Raw genomic sequence first — 21,234 nt, forward strand, 5'->3', positions numbered from 1 at the left:
CTGGGCATGCCATGGGTGGTAATGTGAGGGAGTGTTATGTGCTACAATGCATGGGGAGCAGGTTTGGGAGCCCTGGCTACAACGTACAGAGACTATGGGTTATAATCACGAAACAGGAAGTCTTGGTCACAATGGGCAAGGAACTTGGGTCATAACATGCAGGGAGGTCTCAGTTATAATGTCCATTTAGTCTGCATTATAAGGTATTGGAGTTCTTGCTATGATGTGTGGGTTGTGGTGTAAATGAGGGCTGTGTTATAACCCAGAGAAAGTCGATGTCCCAGTTACTGAACCACGACTGGAACTTACCCACTCTTCCTTGGCACACATCAAAACGACTGGCCCCTCCCACAAAAAACTGGGGTTTCCAATGGATTTCCTGGAAAGAAAGGAGAGATTTCATTCGGAGTGAAGGGTACAAGATAAGGAAATATAGCACAGTACCATTGTGTGGGGATCTCAGTTTTCACAAGCCAGGCATTGCTAAGAACCTGTTATTTATTGGCTATCCAGAAGAATTCTTGAGCAGGGTGTCTGGCAAGAATGTAAGAAGATTTATGAGAGACATTGCCAGGACTTGCTTAGTTACAGGAAGGGGTTAGGCAGTTTGGGACTTAATTCCTTGGTGCATAGGAGGCTGAGGAGTGACCTTATAGGTGGGTATAAAATCATGAGCGGCATAGAGAAGGGATCAAATACTAGAGGACATATTTTTAAAATGAGGGAGGAAAGACTTAAAAGGGACGAGGGGCAATGTCCTCATACAGAGGGTGGTTAGTAGATGAAATCAGCTGCTAGGGGAAGTGGTTGAGGCAAGTACAAGTACAACATTTGGACAGGTGCCTGGATAGGGAAGGTTCAGGGGAAATGGGGCTAGCTCAGATTGACATTTTAGTCAACATGGACAAGCAGACCAAAGGCCTGTTTCCACGCTGTGAGACTCAGTGTCTCTACAGCTCATCGGAACACGTTAGAGGCACCCAGGGATTAACCAAGCTGGGGGTCTGGGATCACACAGAGGCTAAACTGGGCTGAGACAAACAGAATTTGCTGATGGAATTTTAAGATGATTTTGTAGCTTTTCCAATATTTATCAGAAGTGCTGTTTATGCAGGGCCCTTACTATTATGAAGGATCCCACCCATCCACCCAGCATCCTCTTTGATTTTCTACCATCAGGCAGGAGACTCCGATGCATAAGGACTAGAATGGTCAGGATGAGAATCAGTTTCTTCCCCAGGACATTAAGCTTCTGAACCCCTGGCAGCATCATTTTCAAAGTGTCACTAGATAATCTGTTCCATACTTTAATATTAATGCCCTTTAGTTTGTTATTTATGTGTGATTTATCTGTAGATTTTATTCTTACCTAAGTTGTGGTATCTATACTTCTGTGCCTTGCACCCTGGTTTGAAGAAATGCTGTCTTGTTTCTATATACATTATATGGTTATATATGTTACATACATGTATGTAGTTAAATGACAATAGACTTGACTTTTTACTAACCCAGATAACAAATGTAATTTCTAGTCCAGTAGTATCTATGACCCTATCACCATCATTGTGCCCTTTCTGTAGCATTGATTCGTTCCTGTGCAGGAGGCTGTTTGGCCCATCAGTTCTGTGCTCGGCCTAGTAAAGTAATCCACGTATACTTCAAGCACTAGATGTACACACCCTGCTTCCCGCACCTGTGCAGGCTTCTGCAGTTGAATGTCTAAGCAACAGCAGCAGGCTTGCTCCAGGCCCTGCAGCCAGGTTTTGACACTATTCCACTGTGAAAGGCAGAATAATCAGCCCAGCAATACCTGCTCCAGGTTCCACTGAGCTCCAGTTCAGGAGACAGCAAACCACAGGACCCAGGGGATCTCTGGACTAAAGAATTAATTCACCTTCCACTTGCCAATGCAGAGTAGGCCGCAGACCAAGTGCTGGCAGAGAGATCAGTAGAGATGGATGTGGTGGCCAAAGGGCTGGCTTCTGTGCCTGTGGCACCCAATGAGATATGATAGGACAAAGAACTGGCCTTTCAGCCCATCCCATCTATGCCGACCATGATGCCAATCTAATTAAGCCCATCTGCCCACACATGGTGTAGATCCCTTCATTCCCTGCAAGTCCATGTGGCTGTTTAAATGCTCTTGTACCTGCTTCCACCACTACCCCAAGCACCTACCACCCTCTCTATTAAAAAAGGTTGCCTCATAAATCTCCTCCACTCATCCAGTTGAACCCCAACTTCTCAAAAGTAATTGCAGTTTTATGTTCATGCTGATAAATCTGGTAAATTTTTAGTCAACCAATTAAGACACTCTAAAGCTGAACAAATTACAAAAATTCACATGGGTAATGGGAATCTTGAATCATTCTGAAATTAATGACACATTCAAGAAGTATTATTCTTGACTCTACGCCTCTGAATCTTTAAATGATGGTATTTCTGTTGAGCATTTCTTAAATAGTTTAAATATTCCTTCGCTTTCTTCTGATCTTAAAGCAAAACTCAATGACCCATTATCACCAGAAGAACTATCTCCAGCTATTTCTGCACTGCAGTCAGGTAAATCTCTTGGTCCTGATGGATTTTCCGCAGAATTTTATAAATCATTTTCCTCATTGCTTTCGCCTCAATTATTTTTAGTTTTATCTGATGTGTTTAAACATGGTAAATTGCCACCATCATTTAATGAGGCATATATCATTCTCTTAGCGAAAAAAGGTAAAGATCCAACAGAGTGTTCTTCGTATAGGCCGATTTCTTTGTTAAATGTTGATGGTAAAATTTTGACTAAAGTTTTGGCTTGTAGACTGGAGAACATTGCACCTTCTATTATTTCTGAAGATCAAACTGGTTTTATTAAAAATTGCCTCCCTTTTTTAATATACAACACCTATTTAATATCTTATATTCACTTCCAACTTGGAATCCTGAATGTGTCATTTCTCATGACATGGAGAAAGCACTTGATTATGTGGAATGGAATTATCTTTTTTGCGGTTTTAAAAAAATTTGATTTTGGACAAAGATTTATTACATGGATCAAGTTGCTATATTCATGTCCCACTACTTCTGTTTTGACTAACTCTCAGCAATCCCAGCCCTTTAGTCTAAAATGTGGCACCCGGAAAAGGTGCCCCTTAAGTCTCTTACATTTTGATCTGGCCATAGAGCCACTGGTGATTGTGTTTCGTAGCTGGGCTGAATTGATGGAGATTTGAAGGTGGGGTGTTCAGCATAAATTTTCTCATTATGCTGATGATCTTTTACTTTTTATATCAAATCCGACTGCTTCCCAATGTTTTTACTTCTCAATAAATTTAGCCAGCTTTCCGGATACAAATTTAATTTACATAAGAGCGAACACTTCCCAATTAACAGAGAAGCACAAATATTAGAATTTCATGACCTCCCTTTTAAAGTTGTAAATAATAAATTTACTTACCTCAGCATTACAGGAACAAGGAACTTTAAGAGTCTTTTTCAAGAAAATTTTACTAATCTTTTAAACTCTACAAAACAGAGTTTGGCACAGTGGTCACCCCGTCCATGTCTCTGGTAGGTCAAATTAATGTTGTTAAAATGTATATCCTTCCTAAATTTTTATACTTATTTCAATCTTTCTCAATTTTTATTTCTAAAGCTTTTTTTGATTTGTTAGATTCTATTATTTCGTCCTATTTATGGAAGGGCAAATGTTCCAGACTTAATAAAGTTCACCTTCAAAAACCTAAAAAGTGGTATGGCCTTGCCCAATTTTCATTTATATTACTGGGCAGCCGATATTCGTTGTCTTACTTTTTGGTCTTTCTCTCATAATCAGCTGGACTGCCCAAAATGGGTGGCAATGGAGTTGAACTCTAGTAAGGACTTCTCCATTTCTGCACTTTCTGGATCCGCACTTCCTTGTCATTTGCCAAGACTAATTGTTAATCCTCTTAGTAGACATACTTTGAGCATATGGGCTCAGTTCAGAAGATATAATGGCCTTCACGGTTTTTCTCTTTCTGGTCCTTTTTACATAACCAGCTCTTTTGACCTTCTATGCAAGACTCAACATTTCATGGTTGGTACAGAAAGGGCATTAGGCGCTTTGAAGATCTTTTCATAGATAATCGTTTTGCAACTTTTCAACAACTCTCTGCAAAGTTTAACCAACCTAATACTCATTTCTTTAGATATCTTCAAATTAGATATTTTCTTAACCCTTTAATATCAGGCTTTCCTGAGATGACTGAGAAAAACATTGTTGTCTTGTTTCTTTGTATAAACCCATTGGCCAGAGGTTTAATATCTACTATTCACGATAAGTTAACAACCTTGAGGCGTGCCCCCTTTCATAAAATCAGAACTGCCTGGAAGCATGATTTAAATATATTCTCTGTCCATTGAGGTTTGGGATTCAATCCTTAAATCAGTTAATTCAACCTCTCTATGTGCTCGCCACTGACTTTTGTAGTTCAAGGTTGTACATAGGGCTCTTATGTCTAAAACTAAATTATCGCGGTTCTATCCTGATATTAGTCCCTTTTGTGATAAGTGTAAAGGGGACGAGGTTTCTCTTATTCATATGTATTAGACCTGTCCTAGTTTGGAGAAATTTTGGAAAGAAGTTTTTTTAACTTTATCCCATACTCTTAATTGCCATTTAGAACCTAATCCTCTGATTTCTCTTTTTGGCACCTTGGGTGAAGTTGACACGCATCTGAGTCCGACTAACATTATCTTTTGCATCTCTTTTGGCTAGACACTTAGTTCTTCTCAGGTGGAGAGATGTTGCCCCACCCACTCATGCTCAATGGCTTAAAGATATTTTGTCCTGTTTAGACCTTGAAAAGATTCATTATTCACTTCTTAATTCAGACATAAATTTTCATAATGTGTGGGAACCTTTTCTTGAATATTTTCATAATTCCTTTTTAGATTAACAGCTTATCCATTTTTTGTATTACAATCCATTACTTTCAGCTTTTTTTTCTGGATAAGTTTTGTTGTGAAATTCATTATAGTTTAGGTAGGAGGCAATACACTTTTTTTTAATATTTTCAGCCCTGTGGTGACGAAAGCTCTGGTTAACTTTTCTTTACATTGTAATGGTTGGCTTGGAGTTTTGTAGTGGGAGGGTGGGGAGAATACTAACTTTATATAATTTCATTTTGGGTGCTTTTTCTATATTGTTGTGAATTGTAAATTAGACACATTTGTTCAGCACTGTATAAATCTCCATTTTGTTGGTGTTTTTTTCTGTTGTAGTGTAGAAACTCATAAAAAATTAATAAATCTCCTTTAAACTGTCCCCCCTCACCTTAAACCTAAAGTATTTGACATTTCTACCCTTGGGTGATGAGATGGAGACAAGTCTCTACCAAAGGAGGTGTAAGGTGCTCCTTCCCTCCGCTAGCCTGCAGGTTACCCTTGGGCAAGGTGTAGCACCTGCTCAGCTCCACCTCCTCCCCAAACAGGGTCACATGAAGCCATGGGAGTGGGCAGTGGATGGTCGTATGAGCAGCTGGTGCATATCACGTCCTAGTTATGCAACCACTGATGCCAGGCAGACAATCTGAGGAGTACTGATAACAGCTGGGAAGAAAAAGGCAATGGCAAACCACTCCTGTAGAAAAAATTGCCAAGGACAATCATGGTCATGAGACCATGTTCACCTACAGTGTGTCATGTGACATGGCACATAGCAATGATGATGACTTTGGGAAAGGAGACTATCTCTCCTATCTATGTCTCTCGTAATTTTATATACTTTCATCAGTTTCCCCTCACTGTCTGATGCTCCCGAGAAAACAGCCAAAGTTTGTCTGGCCTTACCTTATAGTGAATACTCTCTAATGCAGGTAGCATGCTGGGAAACCTCATCTGCATGAACCTTTCTAATCCAGGCAGCATTCTCACGAACCTCATTTGCACCATCGCCAAAGCCTCCTCATCCTTCATATAGTGGGGTGACCATAACTGTATACAAAATTCTCAATGTGGTCTCACCAAAGTTTTACAAAGTTGCACAATGACTTCCCAACTTTTATACTCAGTGCCCTGACCAATGAAGACATGTTCTTATCACGTTAATCGATGCCTTGGCATCTTCTTTGGTTATCTCTCCTGGGCACTGTTCCATACACAGATTATGCCCCATCCAAGATCTAACATGTTCTCCCTCTTGGACACTTGGGTCGAGAGCTGTTAGACCTCCAGGATGTCCCTGGAGATGGAAAACCCATGGAGAATAATTAACACAGATGTTGCTCTTTATTTACTTTCAATGCCATGCTTTTCAAATAACAATTAGGTTACTTCAACAGGAAAAAGGATAGGTTGACTGGTATAGGGAGAGTTGGAGATAGGAACCAAAAATAAAAAACTACAGATGCTGGAAATCTGAAATAAACTCAGATATTTCTGTAAGTACTCAGCAGGTCAGGTAGCATCCAGGGCAAGAGAAACAGAGTCACCTTTTCAGGTTGAAGACCCATTATCAGAAAAGGGGAACATAAGAGAAAGATATTAGGCCCCTCAAGCCTACACCTTCCTTCAATTTGATCATGGCTAACATGAGAGCAAGAGAAATCAAGAGGGAGTGAAAGATTCCAAAGCTGTGCAAAGCAGGGCAGCAGGGAAGGTCCAACAGGGGAGACCTTTCTCAAGGAGGGAGACTGAACCAATATCATAGGTGGGTGATTTACAGCAGGTTCACCAGTTCTGCAATGGACAGAGAAAATAAGTTACCAGAAATAATCCAGTTTCATTATATTCCTCAGCAGATTAGTTAAACATCATTAAAAAAATACTGCCCTGGGTTGATGCAAACTGGAAAGGCCAACTATCTCACACAAAAGGCTGGAGAAACTCAGCAAGCCAGGTTACATCTACAGTATGGAAAAGAATAAATGCTACCTTACCTGCTGAGTTCCTCCAGCATTTAGTGTGTGTTGCTTTGAATTTCCAGCATCTGCAGATATTCTCCTGTTTGTGAAGGCTGATTACCTGTTGAATTCTGTCTTCACCTCAGGCTCCAGACGAACTGAGCAATGTAATCAACAGCCATGAAACAGCACATCCTGATGCTCTCCCCATCACTTTGGGGGATTTTAACCAGGCCAGCTTGATAAAGTCATTAAATAATTACAATCAACAGATCACCTGTAGTACCAGAGGAACAACATACTGGACCACTGTTACACTAAGTTCAAGAATGCCCACCGTGTTATTCCACACTCTCACTTCGGGAAGTCTGATCACCTGGCTGTACTTCTACTCCCTGAGTATAGGCAGAGACTGAAGACTGCAGCACCAGTAGTGAGGACCAGCAAGGTACAGACAAGGGAAGCACAGGAGCACCTACAGGACTGCTTTGAATTAGTGGACTGGATTGTGTTCAGGAAGTCAACTTCAAGCTTGGATGAGAATGCTACAGTTGTCACCAACTTCATTAAAACCTGTGTGGATGAGTGCTTGCCTATGAAAACTTATTGTACATTCCCAAATCAAAAGCCATGGCTTAATCAGGAGCTCTGTAGTCTGCTGAGGGTTAGATCTGTGGCATTTATGTCTGGTGACCCAAATCACCAGATACAACTTGTGGAGGGCTATTTGTAGAGCAGAGACAATTCCAAGCTCAGTTGGAGGAGACATCAGACTCACGTCAACTCTGGTTTGCAGGACATTATTTCCTAGAAGACTTCACGCCAGGTGAGCTCAACACTTATTACGCCCGCTTTGAAAGGGAGAATATAACTACGGCTGTGAAGATCCCTGCAGCATCTGATGGCCCTACGATCTCTGTCTCAGAGGCTGACATCAGGCTGTCTTTCAAGAGGGTGACCCCTTGCAAGGCACCAGGGCCTGATGGAGAACCTGGTAAGGCTCTGAAAACCTGTGCCGACCAACTGGTGGGAGTTTTCAAAGACATTTTCGATATCTCACTGCTATAATCAGAAGTTCCCATTTGCTTCGAAGGGGCAACAATACAACAATATCAGCACTCAAGAAGAGCAGGGTGAGCTGTCTTAATGACAATCATCCAGTAGAGCACACACCTATGGTGATGAAATGCTTTGAGAGGTCGGTCATGGCTAAAATCAACACCTGTCTCAGGAGGGAGCTGGACCCACTGTAATTTCCCTATCAGCACAACAGGTCTACAACAGACTTGTTGTCAGGGGCTCTCCACACAGCCTTGGATCACCAGGACAACACAAACACCTATGTCAGGATGCTGTTCATCAACTATAGCTCAGCATTTAATACCATCATTCACACAATCCTGATTGAGAAGTTGCAGAACCTGCAGGGCCTCTGTACCTCCCTCTGTAACTGGATCCTCGACTTTTTAAACTGGAAGACCACATTCTGAGTGGATTGGTAATAATAGCTTCTCCTTGCCGACAGTCGACACTGGCGGACCTTGGGTATATGTGCTTAGCCCACTGCTCTACTCTGTTTATGTCCATGACTGTATGGCTAGACATTGTTCTAGTAGTTTCAAAAATTTTGCTGATGATAGAACTATTGCTGGCAGAATTTCAGATGGTGACAAAAGAGCATTCAGGAGCAAGATCTACTAGTTAAATGAGTGGTGTCACAGCAGCAACCTTGCTCTCAATTTCAGTAAGACAAAAGAGCTGATAGCAGACTCCAGGAAGGGTAAGACGAGGGAACATAAACCAATCCTCCTAGCGGGATCAGGAGAAAGTGAGAAATTTCTAATTCCTGAGTGTCAATGTCTCCGAGGACCTAACCTGGAGGCAACATATTGACGCAACTATAAAGAAGGCAAGACAGCAGCAATATTTCATTAGGAGTTTGAGGAGATTTGGTTTGTCAACTAAAACACTTGAAAACTTCTACAAATGTATAGTGAAGAGCATTCTGACTGGATGCACCACTATCTGGTATTGTGGAGGGGGGGGGGGGGGAGAGAGAGCTGCTGCACAAGGTCAAAATAAGCAAAATAAGTTGAAGAAATTTGTATAATTAATCAGCTCCATCATGGGTACCAGCCTCCATAGTATCCAAGACATCTTCAAGGAGCAGTGCCTTAGGAAGGTAGTGTGGTGAACTACATATACCTGTCTGGACACGGCCCCTGCTGACTGCTCCTGTGCCTCCTCCCACAGATCCCAGTATAAAGGCGATCGAGGCCTGAGCCCAGCCTCTCAGTCTCCAGGATGTAGTATGGTGGTCAACCACTGCTTGTTCCTTCTTCCAGTCAATAAAAGCCGATATCTCGCCTTTACGTCTCAGAGTGAGTTATTGATGGTGCATCAGGTGGCGTCCATCATTAAGGATCCCCCACCACCCAGGACATGCCCTCTTCACACTGTTAGCATCGGGAAGGAGGTACAGAAGCCGGAAGGCACATACTCAGCGATTCAGGAACAGCTTCTTCCCCTCTGCCATACATTGAACCCATGAACACTACCTCAATATGTATATTTAATGTAACTCATTCAGTTTTTCTCCTTATGTATTTCATTGTACTGCTGCCATAAAGTTAACCAATTTCACAACACTTGCCGGTGATATTAAATCTGTTTCTGAATTCAGTGTTGATTCCTGAAGGGTATATCCTGCTGAATCAGAAGTGCTGTTCCTCAAGCCACCCGGGAGGTGCCCTCTTCTCACTACTACCAACAAGGAGAAGCCAGAAAACCTTCACTCAGCATTTTAGGAACAGCTTTTTCCCTTCCACCATCGGATTTCTCAATGATCACTTCAAAGAGGATGGAGGGGAAGGTGAATGTTTCCATTTTGGCTGAGAGGAGAGGGTGTGAGAGCAGAAGGTTGGAAATGGAGCAGGCATGGTCAGTTTCCCGTTAATTAATGGAGAGACAAAGTCCAAGGGCACTGCTTGGGCAATCCCATCAGCACAGTGGGTGTGAAGAACATGGGACGAATTGAACAATGACCATCGGAAGCAGGATGGGAGGAGGCGTAGTCAATAGAGCTGCAGACTTGTAATGGCTACTCGTGAAGGTAGCCTATCCCTGGGGTGAAGACAGATGTCCCACGTGGAACATGTGAAGATAGCAACAGTTTGGGGACTGGCAGCAGAGGTAATGAAACCTGTACAAGAGCAGAAAGCCGTCTGAAACTCCATCAAAGTGCAGATAATAATCAAAAAAAGAACCACCTTTTAGGAAGTAAAATCCATTCACATTCTCTGCTATTTCAAGGCCATTGAAACCAATCGCTAGGTAGGGGAAATTTGATTCTGTACCATTGGAACTACAAGGGGATTCAAAGAATACACATTCATGTTAATTGGTGTTCATTAAGGCCATCTTGATCAGATGAGAAACTAACAAGTCCTACTCATGCAGGAACAAACAAGTTATCAGTTCCTGTGTTAAAACATTGCAAAAGGCATATCCCAGCTCTGACATGTCACTTAATTGTTTGATTCAAGGAGGGAGACCAAACCATCCCTGAACAGGCAAATTTTAGATGTCTGGGGATTGTGCTCAGAAGCTCTTAAATTGGGCAACAGTATTTGAATATTAAAAGAGATTCTGCCAGCTGCAATGTGCTCCCATTGTAAATATGTAATTCTGCAAACATTAGCCGTCTGCATTCTAAACGTTAAAGTTAAGCAGTTGATTCCGTAGCCACTGAAACTGGAGTGAATCACTTCTGTTGAACTTGTATTTAAAAACCATTATGTTTTTCAGTGCATCTGTATGTCACTATACTTATGCACATGACAATACCCTCATCTTGATTTGGCTTAACTTTAACATCACTGGAGAAATACATTCTCCAGAAGATCAGCTGTGTCGAAAAAAAACCACTTACTGTCTATCTCTCAATGATGGTCTCCAAGTTACTCGGTTCAGCAGTCCCAAGCACCAGTGCAGTCATGGTCTCCAAGTTACTCGGTTCAGCAGTCCCAAGCACCAGTGCAGTCATGGTCTCCAAGTTACTCGGTTCAGCAGTCCCAAGCACCAGTGCAGTCATGGTCTCCAAGTTACTCGGTTCAGCAGTCCCAACATCCACTATTGCAGTCATCAATTAACCAGAAGGCAGTTGAAGGAGATGAGCATTTTAAACATGGCCTTAATTGCAAGAGGTCTGGTATGCAAGAACAGGGTCATATCATTGCAACAGGCTATTGGTGAGGTGACATCTAGAGGATTGGATACTACATGTAGGTTCACTTAAGGAGGGATGCATTTGCAATGGAAACAGTTAAAGAGAAGTTTTGAAGCACATCTAGCACCTTCTCGAAGTTGAGGAACCCCACATTACACAAAGAAAATACCCACCAATCTCATTGAGAGGATGCAGTGGGGTGTAGATCACTAACCTTCCCCTCAGGTAGAGATGGGGTAAACAGTGGTGGGAGAAGGGTGAGGGAAGAAGAATCAGATGGTTGACTTGTCTGTCTCACACACACAAACACCGTCCCTCCCCTCCACCCGCAGGACCTCTACTTCTCGGGATTTTCACAGTGAACAGTGGTGTCCTGTGGAGTGTCGTAGAACAGAGGGACATGGGAGTGTAGGTACATGGTTCACTGAAAAGCATCGCTGGTAGATCGGGTGATGAAGAAGGCTTCTGGGCATGCTGGTTTTCATCCATCAGGACACTGTGTATAGAAGTTAGGATGTTATGTTGCAGGTATACAAGATATTAGTGAGCCCACATTGGGAATATTCTGTTCAGTTTTGTTCACCTTGCTGTAGGAAAGATGCTAACAGGATGGAAAGAGTGCAGAGGAGATCTACGAAGATGTTGCTGGGACTTGAGGGGCTGGGTTAAAGGGAGAGGTTAAGTAGGCTAGGACTTTCTACACTCCATGAATAATAATGAGGGTTGAACTTATAGAGGTATATGTAAGGGGTTTCTTCTTTATATTACTGTATATGTTAATCAAAATGGCTTCTCATTATGTTCAAAGTAAGAATGCTTCTTTGTTGGGGTAACTGGTGACAGAGTGCTTTCTCTTGCAGCTTGTTTGGGTTATAATTACTGATAACAAGAATAGTATTCATTTGTTAACCAATTGGGATAGATGTGATTCTTTCTTGTGCGTCTGTAAGCTAGTGTTGTGTGAGCTTTTGGGGAGATCGAGGAGGAGGTCACGAGGAAGGAGGATGTACGGGATGCACACTGGTCGACCACCGAGGTTGGGCCCAGGTACCGGGTCGAGGAGGAGATCACGAGGAAGGAGGATGTGCAGGATGCACACTGGTCAACCACCGAGGTTGGGCCCAGGTACCGGGTCGAGGAGGAGATCACGAGGAAGGAGGATGTACGGGATGCGCGCTGGTCGACCACCGAGGTTGGGCCCAGGTACCGGGTCGAGGAGAAGATCACGAGGAAGGAGGACGTGCGGGATGTCGGAGAAGATCGAATAGTGAACTGAAGACTTCGATAATTGAGCTCCAACAGTTGTGCACGAATTGACTGAACTCTGATAAGTTATGGTGCCTTTTCTTTCATATATATTGTATCGCTATTAATTACCTAGTTCTAGTAAGATTTATAAAGTGTATTTTGTAATCATACATGGTGTGCAGTCTGATATTGTGTGTGCGAGTTGTTAACAGGTGCATTTCACAGCATCCACGCATATGGGAGACACGGTTTGGTGGGCGGGCGGATTTTTTCCCCTCGGCATACATCAGCCGATAGCGTGAGCATTACATATATAAAATCATGAGCGGCAGAGATGGACTTACTGAATCCAATAAACAAATTGCTGGAGGAACAGGCAGCATCTGTGGAGGCAGATGGATAGTTATGTTTCAAGTTGCGAGGTTGAGACCCTGCATCAAGACTGGAAGTGTAGAGAGGAGATGGCCAGTATAAAGAGGTGGAAGGGAGGGGCAAGACTGGAGCTCTTCGGTGATAGGTGGAATCAGGTGCAGGAGGGGATGATTGGCATGTGATGCCAGAGGGGGGGAAGAAAAGTGCTGGAGTTGAGGGACTGGCTGATGGGTGACAGGTAGAGAGAGATAAGGGGAAAGTAACAAGGGGACAGATGGAGGGAGGTGATGGGAGGGGAGGGGAGGATAGAGTTCAACACAGGAGCTGGAAGGTGATAAGTGGAGATACAACAGGTTGCAGATGTACCTATGTAGCCATTTGTCTACCATTTTTTCCAATATTAATCACTTACTATCTATAAATCACTTTAGGATTCCTAGTTACAAAAGGTGCTCATTTTTAGTTACAGCCCCTTCCACCACCACTCCCTCTCTACCCCGCACTACTCCACTACTGCCTTTCAAAGCCAGCAGCTGCTAAACCTGCATTCTGTATTGTTTTTCCCTTGTATGATGTCAATGTACAGATGTGATGCAATGATCTGTACGGATGGCTTTCACTGTATTGAGATACATGTGACAATATTAAACCAATTCACCTTTACCCTATATATCGCAATGTTGATATCAGGAGCCTGAAGACCCACACCTCAGCTTCTCGTACCCGAACTGACCTGACTTCGAACTATATTTCTCTTTCCACTCCCTTAACTTGCACTAGTGTTGCTATGTTTAGTTTGTCTTGTGTAATTTATGTTAGTCATGTTTGTGGAGTACTGTGCTGATGATGCAAAAAGCTACCTGGATACTCATGATGGTCACCCTTTATCAAAAACCTCCAGAGTTGCCACATGCAGTTGTACACGTACCTGACAAACTCTGCTAACAAATCACAACTCGACTCTCCAAATTCAACCAGCACAAGCAGATCAATTTACTGCTTACAAGTTTCACCTCCTCCCACCCACTCCACCCAGATCATAGACATGTCCAAACCACTCAGCTTTTCATAAGGCAACGTTGTCATCAGACCCTGAGGCATACTCTCAATGCCACATATTAGCACAGATTCTGGGGTTTATGAAGATTTATGAAGTACTTCCAGGTGAAACCAGGAACAGGTCCAGAAAATATTGATAAGGTGAGGTTCATATTGTTTTCCCTGGAGTGAGGGTGATTGAGGGGTGACTTCTAATATCATGGGGCATAGATACAGTAAGGTGAATGGTCACTGCCTTTCTCCAAGGGTAGGGGACTCTAAAAACAGAATTGAGGCTAGGCTTAAAGTGAAAGGGGAACTTTTTAAAAGGGCCTGACAGGTAGGTTTTTCAGACACAGCATAGTAGATATGTGGAATTGGAATTGGTTTATTATTGTCACATGTAAAATAGTGTCTTGCATACTATTCATACAGATCAATTCATTACACAGTGATTGAGGTAAAACAGTAACATTTGCGTCGTACACCAGGTGCCCTTTTCAGTTACTTGATGAGGTATCCGTAGCCTTTGGGTGGGAGCAGATAGATGTCAGAATAAAGTGCAACAGATCAAGAGGAAGTGCAGAGCAGGTAGACAATAAAGCACAAGATCATAACAAGGTAGATAGTGAAGTCAAAAATCCATCTTATCATACCAGGTAAAAAAAAATCATCTATAATAGTGGGGTAGAGGGAGAAGAGAGAATGTTTTGAGTGGATGGGCTGTTTTGCTGAGGAAGTAAGAGGTTTAGACAGACTCTGTGGAGGGGAGGCTTTCCTTTGTGCTGCTGATCTGAATCCACAGCTCTCTGCAGCTTCTTGCAGACATATGCAGAGTAGTTGGCACACCGAGCTGTGATGCATCAGGATAGGTTGCTTTCTATGGTGCATTGGTAAAAAGTGATGAGAGTCAATGGGGACATGCCATAATTCTTTAACCTCCTGAGGAGCTTTCTCATCTATGGTTCTATGTGGCTGGCTCAGGACAGACTAATGGTGACGTTTACTCCGAGGAACGTGAAGTTCTCTACCCCCTCAACCTCAGCTCTGTGGACGTTGACAGGGGCATTGGTACCAACTCCCTTCCTGAAGTCGATGGCCAGCTCTTTTGGTTTGCTTACTTTGAGGGAAAGGCTCCTGTATGATATCTCCTTGCTGAGCTCCTTATCTCATTCGTTACTCTGACTCACCATTCTTTGACATCTGGCCCACTACAGTGATATCAACTGCAAACCTGTGCATGGAGCGAGGGTACTGGCCACACGGTTGTGAGTGTATAAGGAGTGGAGAAGGGGTCTGAAGACACAACCTTATGGGGCACCAGTGTTGAGAGCAATTGTGACAGAGATGTGACTTTTCCTTACTGATTACAGTCTGTTGGCCAGGAAGTTGAGGATACATTTGCAGAGGGAGCTGTTGAGTCCAAGGTCTCAGAGTTTGGTGGTGTGTTTGCTTGAAATTATAGTATTGAAGGCAGAGCTATAGTCAATGAACAATATTCTGATGAGATGGAGCTGTAGTCAATAGCTGCCAGGTGATATCATAAGGCCATAAGACATAGGAGCAGAATTGGGCCATTTGGCCCATCGAGCCTGCTCTGCCATTCAATCATGGTTGATTGTTACCCTGAGGCTGTGACCCCTACCTGCCAGTGCAGCTACTGTACAACTTTAAAAAATTTAAAACTTTAAAGTACTGTAGTTTAAAAGACACTTGAACTGGTACATAGATGGGAAAGGCTTTTCAGGGATATGGGAAAGGGGTAAGTTCAAAGCTTCTGAAATCTACTCAGTAACCAGCTGCTGCAGATGGAGCAGCATCTGTAGGAGGGAAGGAGTTGTTGACAGTCCTGGCCAAAAAGCTTGCACTGGGAGAGTGTGAGGCTCTCCACTTCTTTCTGGGACAGAGGCCCAACCAGACTGTGTACGATTTTGACTCAAAATGTCAATAATTCCTTCCCCCTGAGTTGCTCCAGATTCCAGCATCGGCACTCCATTCATCCCCAACATGTACTTGCTATCCACTGGTACTTTACGAAGTCCTCTCAGGTCTTTCCTCCACCTCTGACCAGGTCACCAGCCCTTCTTCCAACCAAGCTGCTGTTCACAATGTAATCTCTGCACAGGAGAAAGCAGACATCGATGTGGACCCCAGTCTGTCACGTCATGTCCCGCCCACTCGGACCTTTGTGTCCTTCACCCTGTTTACAGTTCCTAAGATACTCAACTTCAAGGTGAATTCTGCAGTTTAATTTCAGCCTACGAATTCAGAGCTCCGATTCGCCCCTCCTAACTCCGTCCTCCCGTGTACGAGTTACTTCCCCGGGTCCCGGACACGACACCCGCCCCAGGTGCCGGAGTCCCCGGGTTCGGGACCCACCCCGACCCGTTTACTCACTTGCGGTCTTCTCCAGAAAACCACCTGCTGCCGGACATCTCCCAGCGAGGCGCGAGTGGCCGGGAAGAGCGGGTCCTCGAACAGGCAGGCGTTCCGGAGGCAACTCTTCACCAGAGATCGATAGCACTGCCCGTGGAACGGGCGCGGGTTGTGCCGGCCCCCCACTCTCTCCGCGGGATCCTCGGCCCATTGCAGCTTTGGCCTCAAAACGTCCATCCGTCCGGGCTCCAACCAGCTTCCAGCACTCCGCACACACTCCGACTCCGAGGTTAATTGGCCCTGTGCCCGAAACTCCTACCTGGCACAATGCCAAATCTCTCTCTCTCTCTCTCCCTCGCTCTCTCTCCCTCTCCCTCTCTCTCCCTCTCCCCTCTCCCTCTCCCCTCTCCCTCTCTCCCTCTCTCTCTCTCCCTCTCTCTCTCCTTCTCTCTCCCTCTCTCTCTCCCTCTCTCTCTCTCCCTCTCTCTCCCTCTCTCTCTCCCTCTCTCTCTCTCCCCTCTCCCTCTCTCTCTCTCTCCCCCCCCTCTCTCTCTCTCTCTCTCTCTCTCTCTCTCACTCACACTCACACCAAAACTTAGTTCAACCAGCCTCTCTTGTCCCCCAATCTAATCAACCCCCTCCCCAATCCCACCTTCACTGCACCTCACACCCGCTTCCCACTCGGCTCTCCATACTTCTCCCTATCCCGACCTGACCATCAGTGGAACTGAGATTCACTCCCTCCCTCCATGGTCTTTGCTCCAATCGGACGCCCCATCAATGGGGGTAGCTACACTCTGTCCCCTCGCCGGTATCTACCTGTCCCTCTTTGTCCCCTCTGTTTGTATCTCTTCCCCTCTCTGTCCATCTGCCTGTATCTATCTACTCCTCTCTGTCCCCTCTGCCGGTATCTATCTAGCCCTCTCTGTTCCCCCGCCTGTATCTCTCCCCCTCTCTGTCCCCTCTGTTTTTATCTATCTACCCCTCTCTGTCCCCTCTGATTGTATCTATCTACCCCTCTGTCCCCTCTGCCAGTATCTGTCTACCCCTCTCTGTTCCCCCGCCTGTATCTCTCCCCCTCTCTGTCCCCTCTGTTTTTATCTATCTACCCCTCTCTGTCCCTCCTGTTTGTATCTATCTACCCCTCTGTTTGTATCTATCTCCCCCTCTCTGTCCCCTCTGTTTGTATCTATTTACCCCTCTGCCGGTATCTATCTACCCCTCTGTTTGTATCTATCTCCCCCTCTCTGTCCCCTCTGTTTTTATCTATCTCCCCCTCTCTGTCCCCTCAGTTTGTATCTATCTACCCTTCTGTCCCCTCTGCCAGTATCTATCTACCCCTCTCTGTTCCCTCTGTTTGTATCTATCTACCCCTCTCTGTCCGTCTGCCCATATTTATCTCCCCCTCTCTGTCCCTCCTGTTTGTATCTATCTACCCCACTCTGCCCGTATCTATCTACCCCTCTCTGTCCCCTCTGCCGTATCTATCTACCCCACTCTGTCCCCTCTGCCCGTATCTATCTACCCCTCTCTGTCCCCTCTGCCGTATCCATCTACCCCACTCTGTCCCCTCTGCCCGTATCTATCTACCCCTCTCTGTCCCCTCTGCCGTATCCATCTACCCCACTCTGTCCCCTCTGCCCGTATCTATCTACCCCTCTCTGTCCCCTCTGCCGTATCCATCTACCCCACTCTGTCCCTCTGCCTGAATAGGAAGGTCCCTCCTTCCAAGAATCTGTGTTGTAAATCACATCCCCCCTCTCAGTTGTCTTCACAACTTCCCTGAAGTGTGAGATCTGGCACAGCAAGTGTTTTCTAAAAATCAGTCACAACTTTCCTGTCTACCTTAGCCCCCGTTGGAATAGTGCCTTCAGATAATGTTGGTCCTTCCCGTTCTTCTGATTAATGCTGTATCATCTGTTCCCCACTGCCAACCCACCAGCCTGTCTCTGTCTCTTTAACCCATTGCTGTTCTCATAAATCTCCACATTTTGTAAAAGAGTCAAAATATTCAGCACTGAAACAGGACCTTCTGCCCAACCAGTCCATACTGATCGAGATTTCCACCTAAGCTGGCTCCATTTGTCTGCATTTGACCCACATCCCTTTAAAGCTTTTCTATTCACTTTTCTTCTGCAAATGTCCTTTAAATCTTGCTATTGTAACTGCCTTAACCACTTTCTATGGCAGTTCATTCCATATACTCACCACTCTCCAAACAAGTTGCCTCTCAGGTCCTCGTTATAACTTTCTCCTCTCACCTTTAACTTGTGCCCTCTGGTTTATTATTCCCCAGCCCTGGATAAAAGAATGTGTGCATTCACCTTATCTATGTCGTTTATGATTTTATAAACCTTATTAACATACCTCTCAGCTCTCTTCATTCCATGGAAAGACTTGTTTAGTCTCTCTTATTACAGAGAAGTAAAGTCTAGCCTGTCATTATAACTTACGTTGCCTGGCAACATTTGCACAAATCTTTGTAGAGGGGGTTTCTTATTTTTTCTTTGTTACTGTGTATGTAATCAAAATGGCTTCTTTGTTTTGTTAAAAGCAGGAATGTTCCTTTGTTGCGAGAGAGTGCTGGAAGCTTGTTTGGGTTAAAATTTACTGATAACGAGAATGGTATTCCTTTATAAACCAATTGGGATTAATGTTGTTCTTTCTTCTGAGTCTGTAAGCTATTGTTGGCGGGCTTTTGGGCAGATCGGCGCGAGGGGGTGAGAGAGAGAGGACGCGATGCTGTAAACTGGGTGAGGAACGGACCCCAAGCGGGGGTCCGAGGGTACTCCGAGAAGAGGAGATGAGGCTAGATGTGCTTGGTTGACCACTTCGGATGGTCCTAAGCTGCGAGTCGAGGAGTTCGGAGGGGATCGAATGGTGGCCAGAAGACTTCAGTAATTGAGCTCCAACGGTTGTGCACGAAGTGGTTTGGACTTTGATAAGTTTGGCGCCTTTTCTTTATTTTTTTCTTCATATATACTGTATCGTTATTAATCACTTAGTTATAGTAATCTTTATAAATTGTACTCATTTAATCGCTTATGGTGTACTGTCTGTTTTTGGGCGAGGCGGGGACATCACACAGCATCCACACCAGCTGATTACCCAGTTTGGCGGGGCCGGAGGCTGCTCCCCCTAGATGAGAATGAGCTGAGCGAGCCTGAGGCGACCCAGGGGGTTACATCTTCTTGGTACTCTTGCCAATTTATTGATATCTTCCCTGTGAAATGGCAATTAATACTATGTACAGTACACCATATGCAGTCTTGTACAGATATCCTGTACAGATAAGACAGAACATCTTCTCCACCCTGTCTATCTGTGACAACCCTTTCAGGGAACAAAATACTTTACTTGTACTCCTACAGAAGGTCCCTCAGTTCAACAACACTTCCACGTGTCCTAACATTCACTAGCCTGGTTTGATATCCCAAAAAACAATTTATATTTAAGTGAAATGTGTGCCATTTGCCATTTCTTGGCCCACTTACTCAGCCAATCAAGATCTCTCTGTAACTTCTGATACCCTTCTTGACTGTTAAGATAACATTTATTATAATGCTATCTGCAAACTTATTAACTGTGTTTGGTAAATTGATATCTGATATAAGTTATGAACATAAGACATAAGAGCAGGATTAGGCCATTTGGCCACTGATTCTTCGCCACCATTTCATCATGACTGATCCATTTTCCCTCTCCGCCCAAATTCCCTGCCTTCTCCCCATACCCCTTCATGCCCTGACCAATCAAGAATCTGTCAACCTCTGCCTTAAATATACATACAAATTTGGCCTCCACAGCTGCCAATGGCAAAGAATTCCAGAGATTCACCACTTTCTGGCTAAAGAAATTCCTCCTCATCTCCATTATAAAAGGCCACTTCTCTATTCTGTGTCCTCCGGTCTTAGACTCTCCCACCATAGGAAACATCTTCTCCACATCCACTCTATTGAGGCCTTACACCATTTGATAAGTTTCAATGATGTCACCCCTCATTCTTTTGAATTCCAGTGAATACAGGTCCCGAGCCATCAAATGCTCTTCATATGACAAGCCATTCAAACCTGGAATCATTTTTGTGAACCTCCTTTGAACCTTCTCCAGTTTCAGCACATCCTTTCTGAGAGAAGGGGTCAAAAACTACTCTTAAACTCCAAGTGAGGCCTTACCAGTGCTTCATCAAGTCTCCACATTAGATCCTTGCTTTATATTCTAGTCCTCTTGAAATGAATGCCAGAATTGCATTTGCCTTCCTCACTACTGACTCAACCTGCGAATTAACCTTTAGGGAATGCTGCAGAAGGACTCTCAAGTCCCTTTGCACTTCAGGTTTTTGTATTTTGTATTTTTGTCAACTCTTTCATTTCTTCTAATAACTTGCATGACCATACACTTCCTGACATTATTCCACTTCTTTACCCATTCTTCCAATCTGTCTAAGTCCTTCTGTAGACTTCCTACTTCCTCAAAACTTCCTGCCCCACCACCTTTCTTCGTATCATCTGCAAACTTTGCAACAAAGTCATCAATTCCATCATCCAAATCATTAACATATAATGTAAAAAGAATTACTCTCAACACATCCCTGTGGAACACCACTAGTTGCTGTCAGCCAATCAGAAAAGGCTCCCTTTATTCCCACTCTTTGCCTTTTGCCAATTAGCCACTGCTTTGTCCATGCTACAACCTTCCCTGTAAAAACATGGGCTTGTAGCTTGTTAAGCAGCCTCGTGTGTGGCACCTTGTCAAAGGCCTTCTTGAATATCCAAATACACATCAACCAACTCTCCTTTGTCTATCGTTTGTTATTTCTTCAAATAATTCAAACACATTTGTCAGGTAAGATTTTCCCTTTAAGGAACCATACTGACTACAGCCTATTTTATCATGTAGCTCCAAATACCTTGAAACCACATCCTTAACAATTGACCCTAACATCTTCCCAACCACTGAGGTCAGTCTATCTGGCCTAAAATTTCCTTTCTTCTGTCTCTCTTCCTTCTTGAAGAGTAGAGTGACATTTGCAATTTTCCAGTCTTCTGGAACCATACCAAAATCAAGTGATTCTTGAACCACCATTACTAATACCTCCAC

The 21,234-nt window shown here is 44.0% G+C and overlaps 1 protein-coding gene across 10 annotated transcripts in view; it reads right to left on the bottom strand.

Moving 5' to 3' along the window:
* Positions 1-21,234, bottom strand: part of LOC132401001 (calpain-8-like) — a 149,885-nt gene that overhangs the window by 61,380 nt on the left and 67,271 nt on the right. For 3 of the 10 annotated variants that reach the window (XM_059982707.1, XM_059982703.1, XM_059982708.1), the window contains exon 3: positions 310-379. Coding sequence is in view for 6 of the 10 variants with exons in the window: in XM_059982708.1 (XP_059838691.1) it covers positions 310-330 (21 nt within the window). In the remaining 4 variants the exon portion in view is untranslated. Of the gene's footprint in view, positions 1-309; positions 380-5,820; positions 6,007-10,803; positions 13,586-15,771; positions 15,876-16,155; positions 16,534-21,234 lie in introns of those variants that run through there. The other 7 variants (XM_059982700.1, XM_059982699.1, XM_059982704.1 and 4 more) reach the window with 6 other exon arrangements.

The sequence above is a fragment of the Hypanus sabinus genome, chromosome 10 (genome assembly GCF_030144855.1).
Source record: "Hypanus sabinus isolate sHypSab1 chromosome 10, sHypSab1.hap1, whole genome shotgun sequence".
NCBI lineage: Eukaryota > Metazoa > Chordata > Chondrichthyes > Myliobatiformes > Dasyatidae > Hypanus > Hypanus sabinus.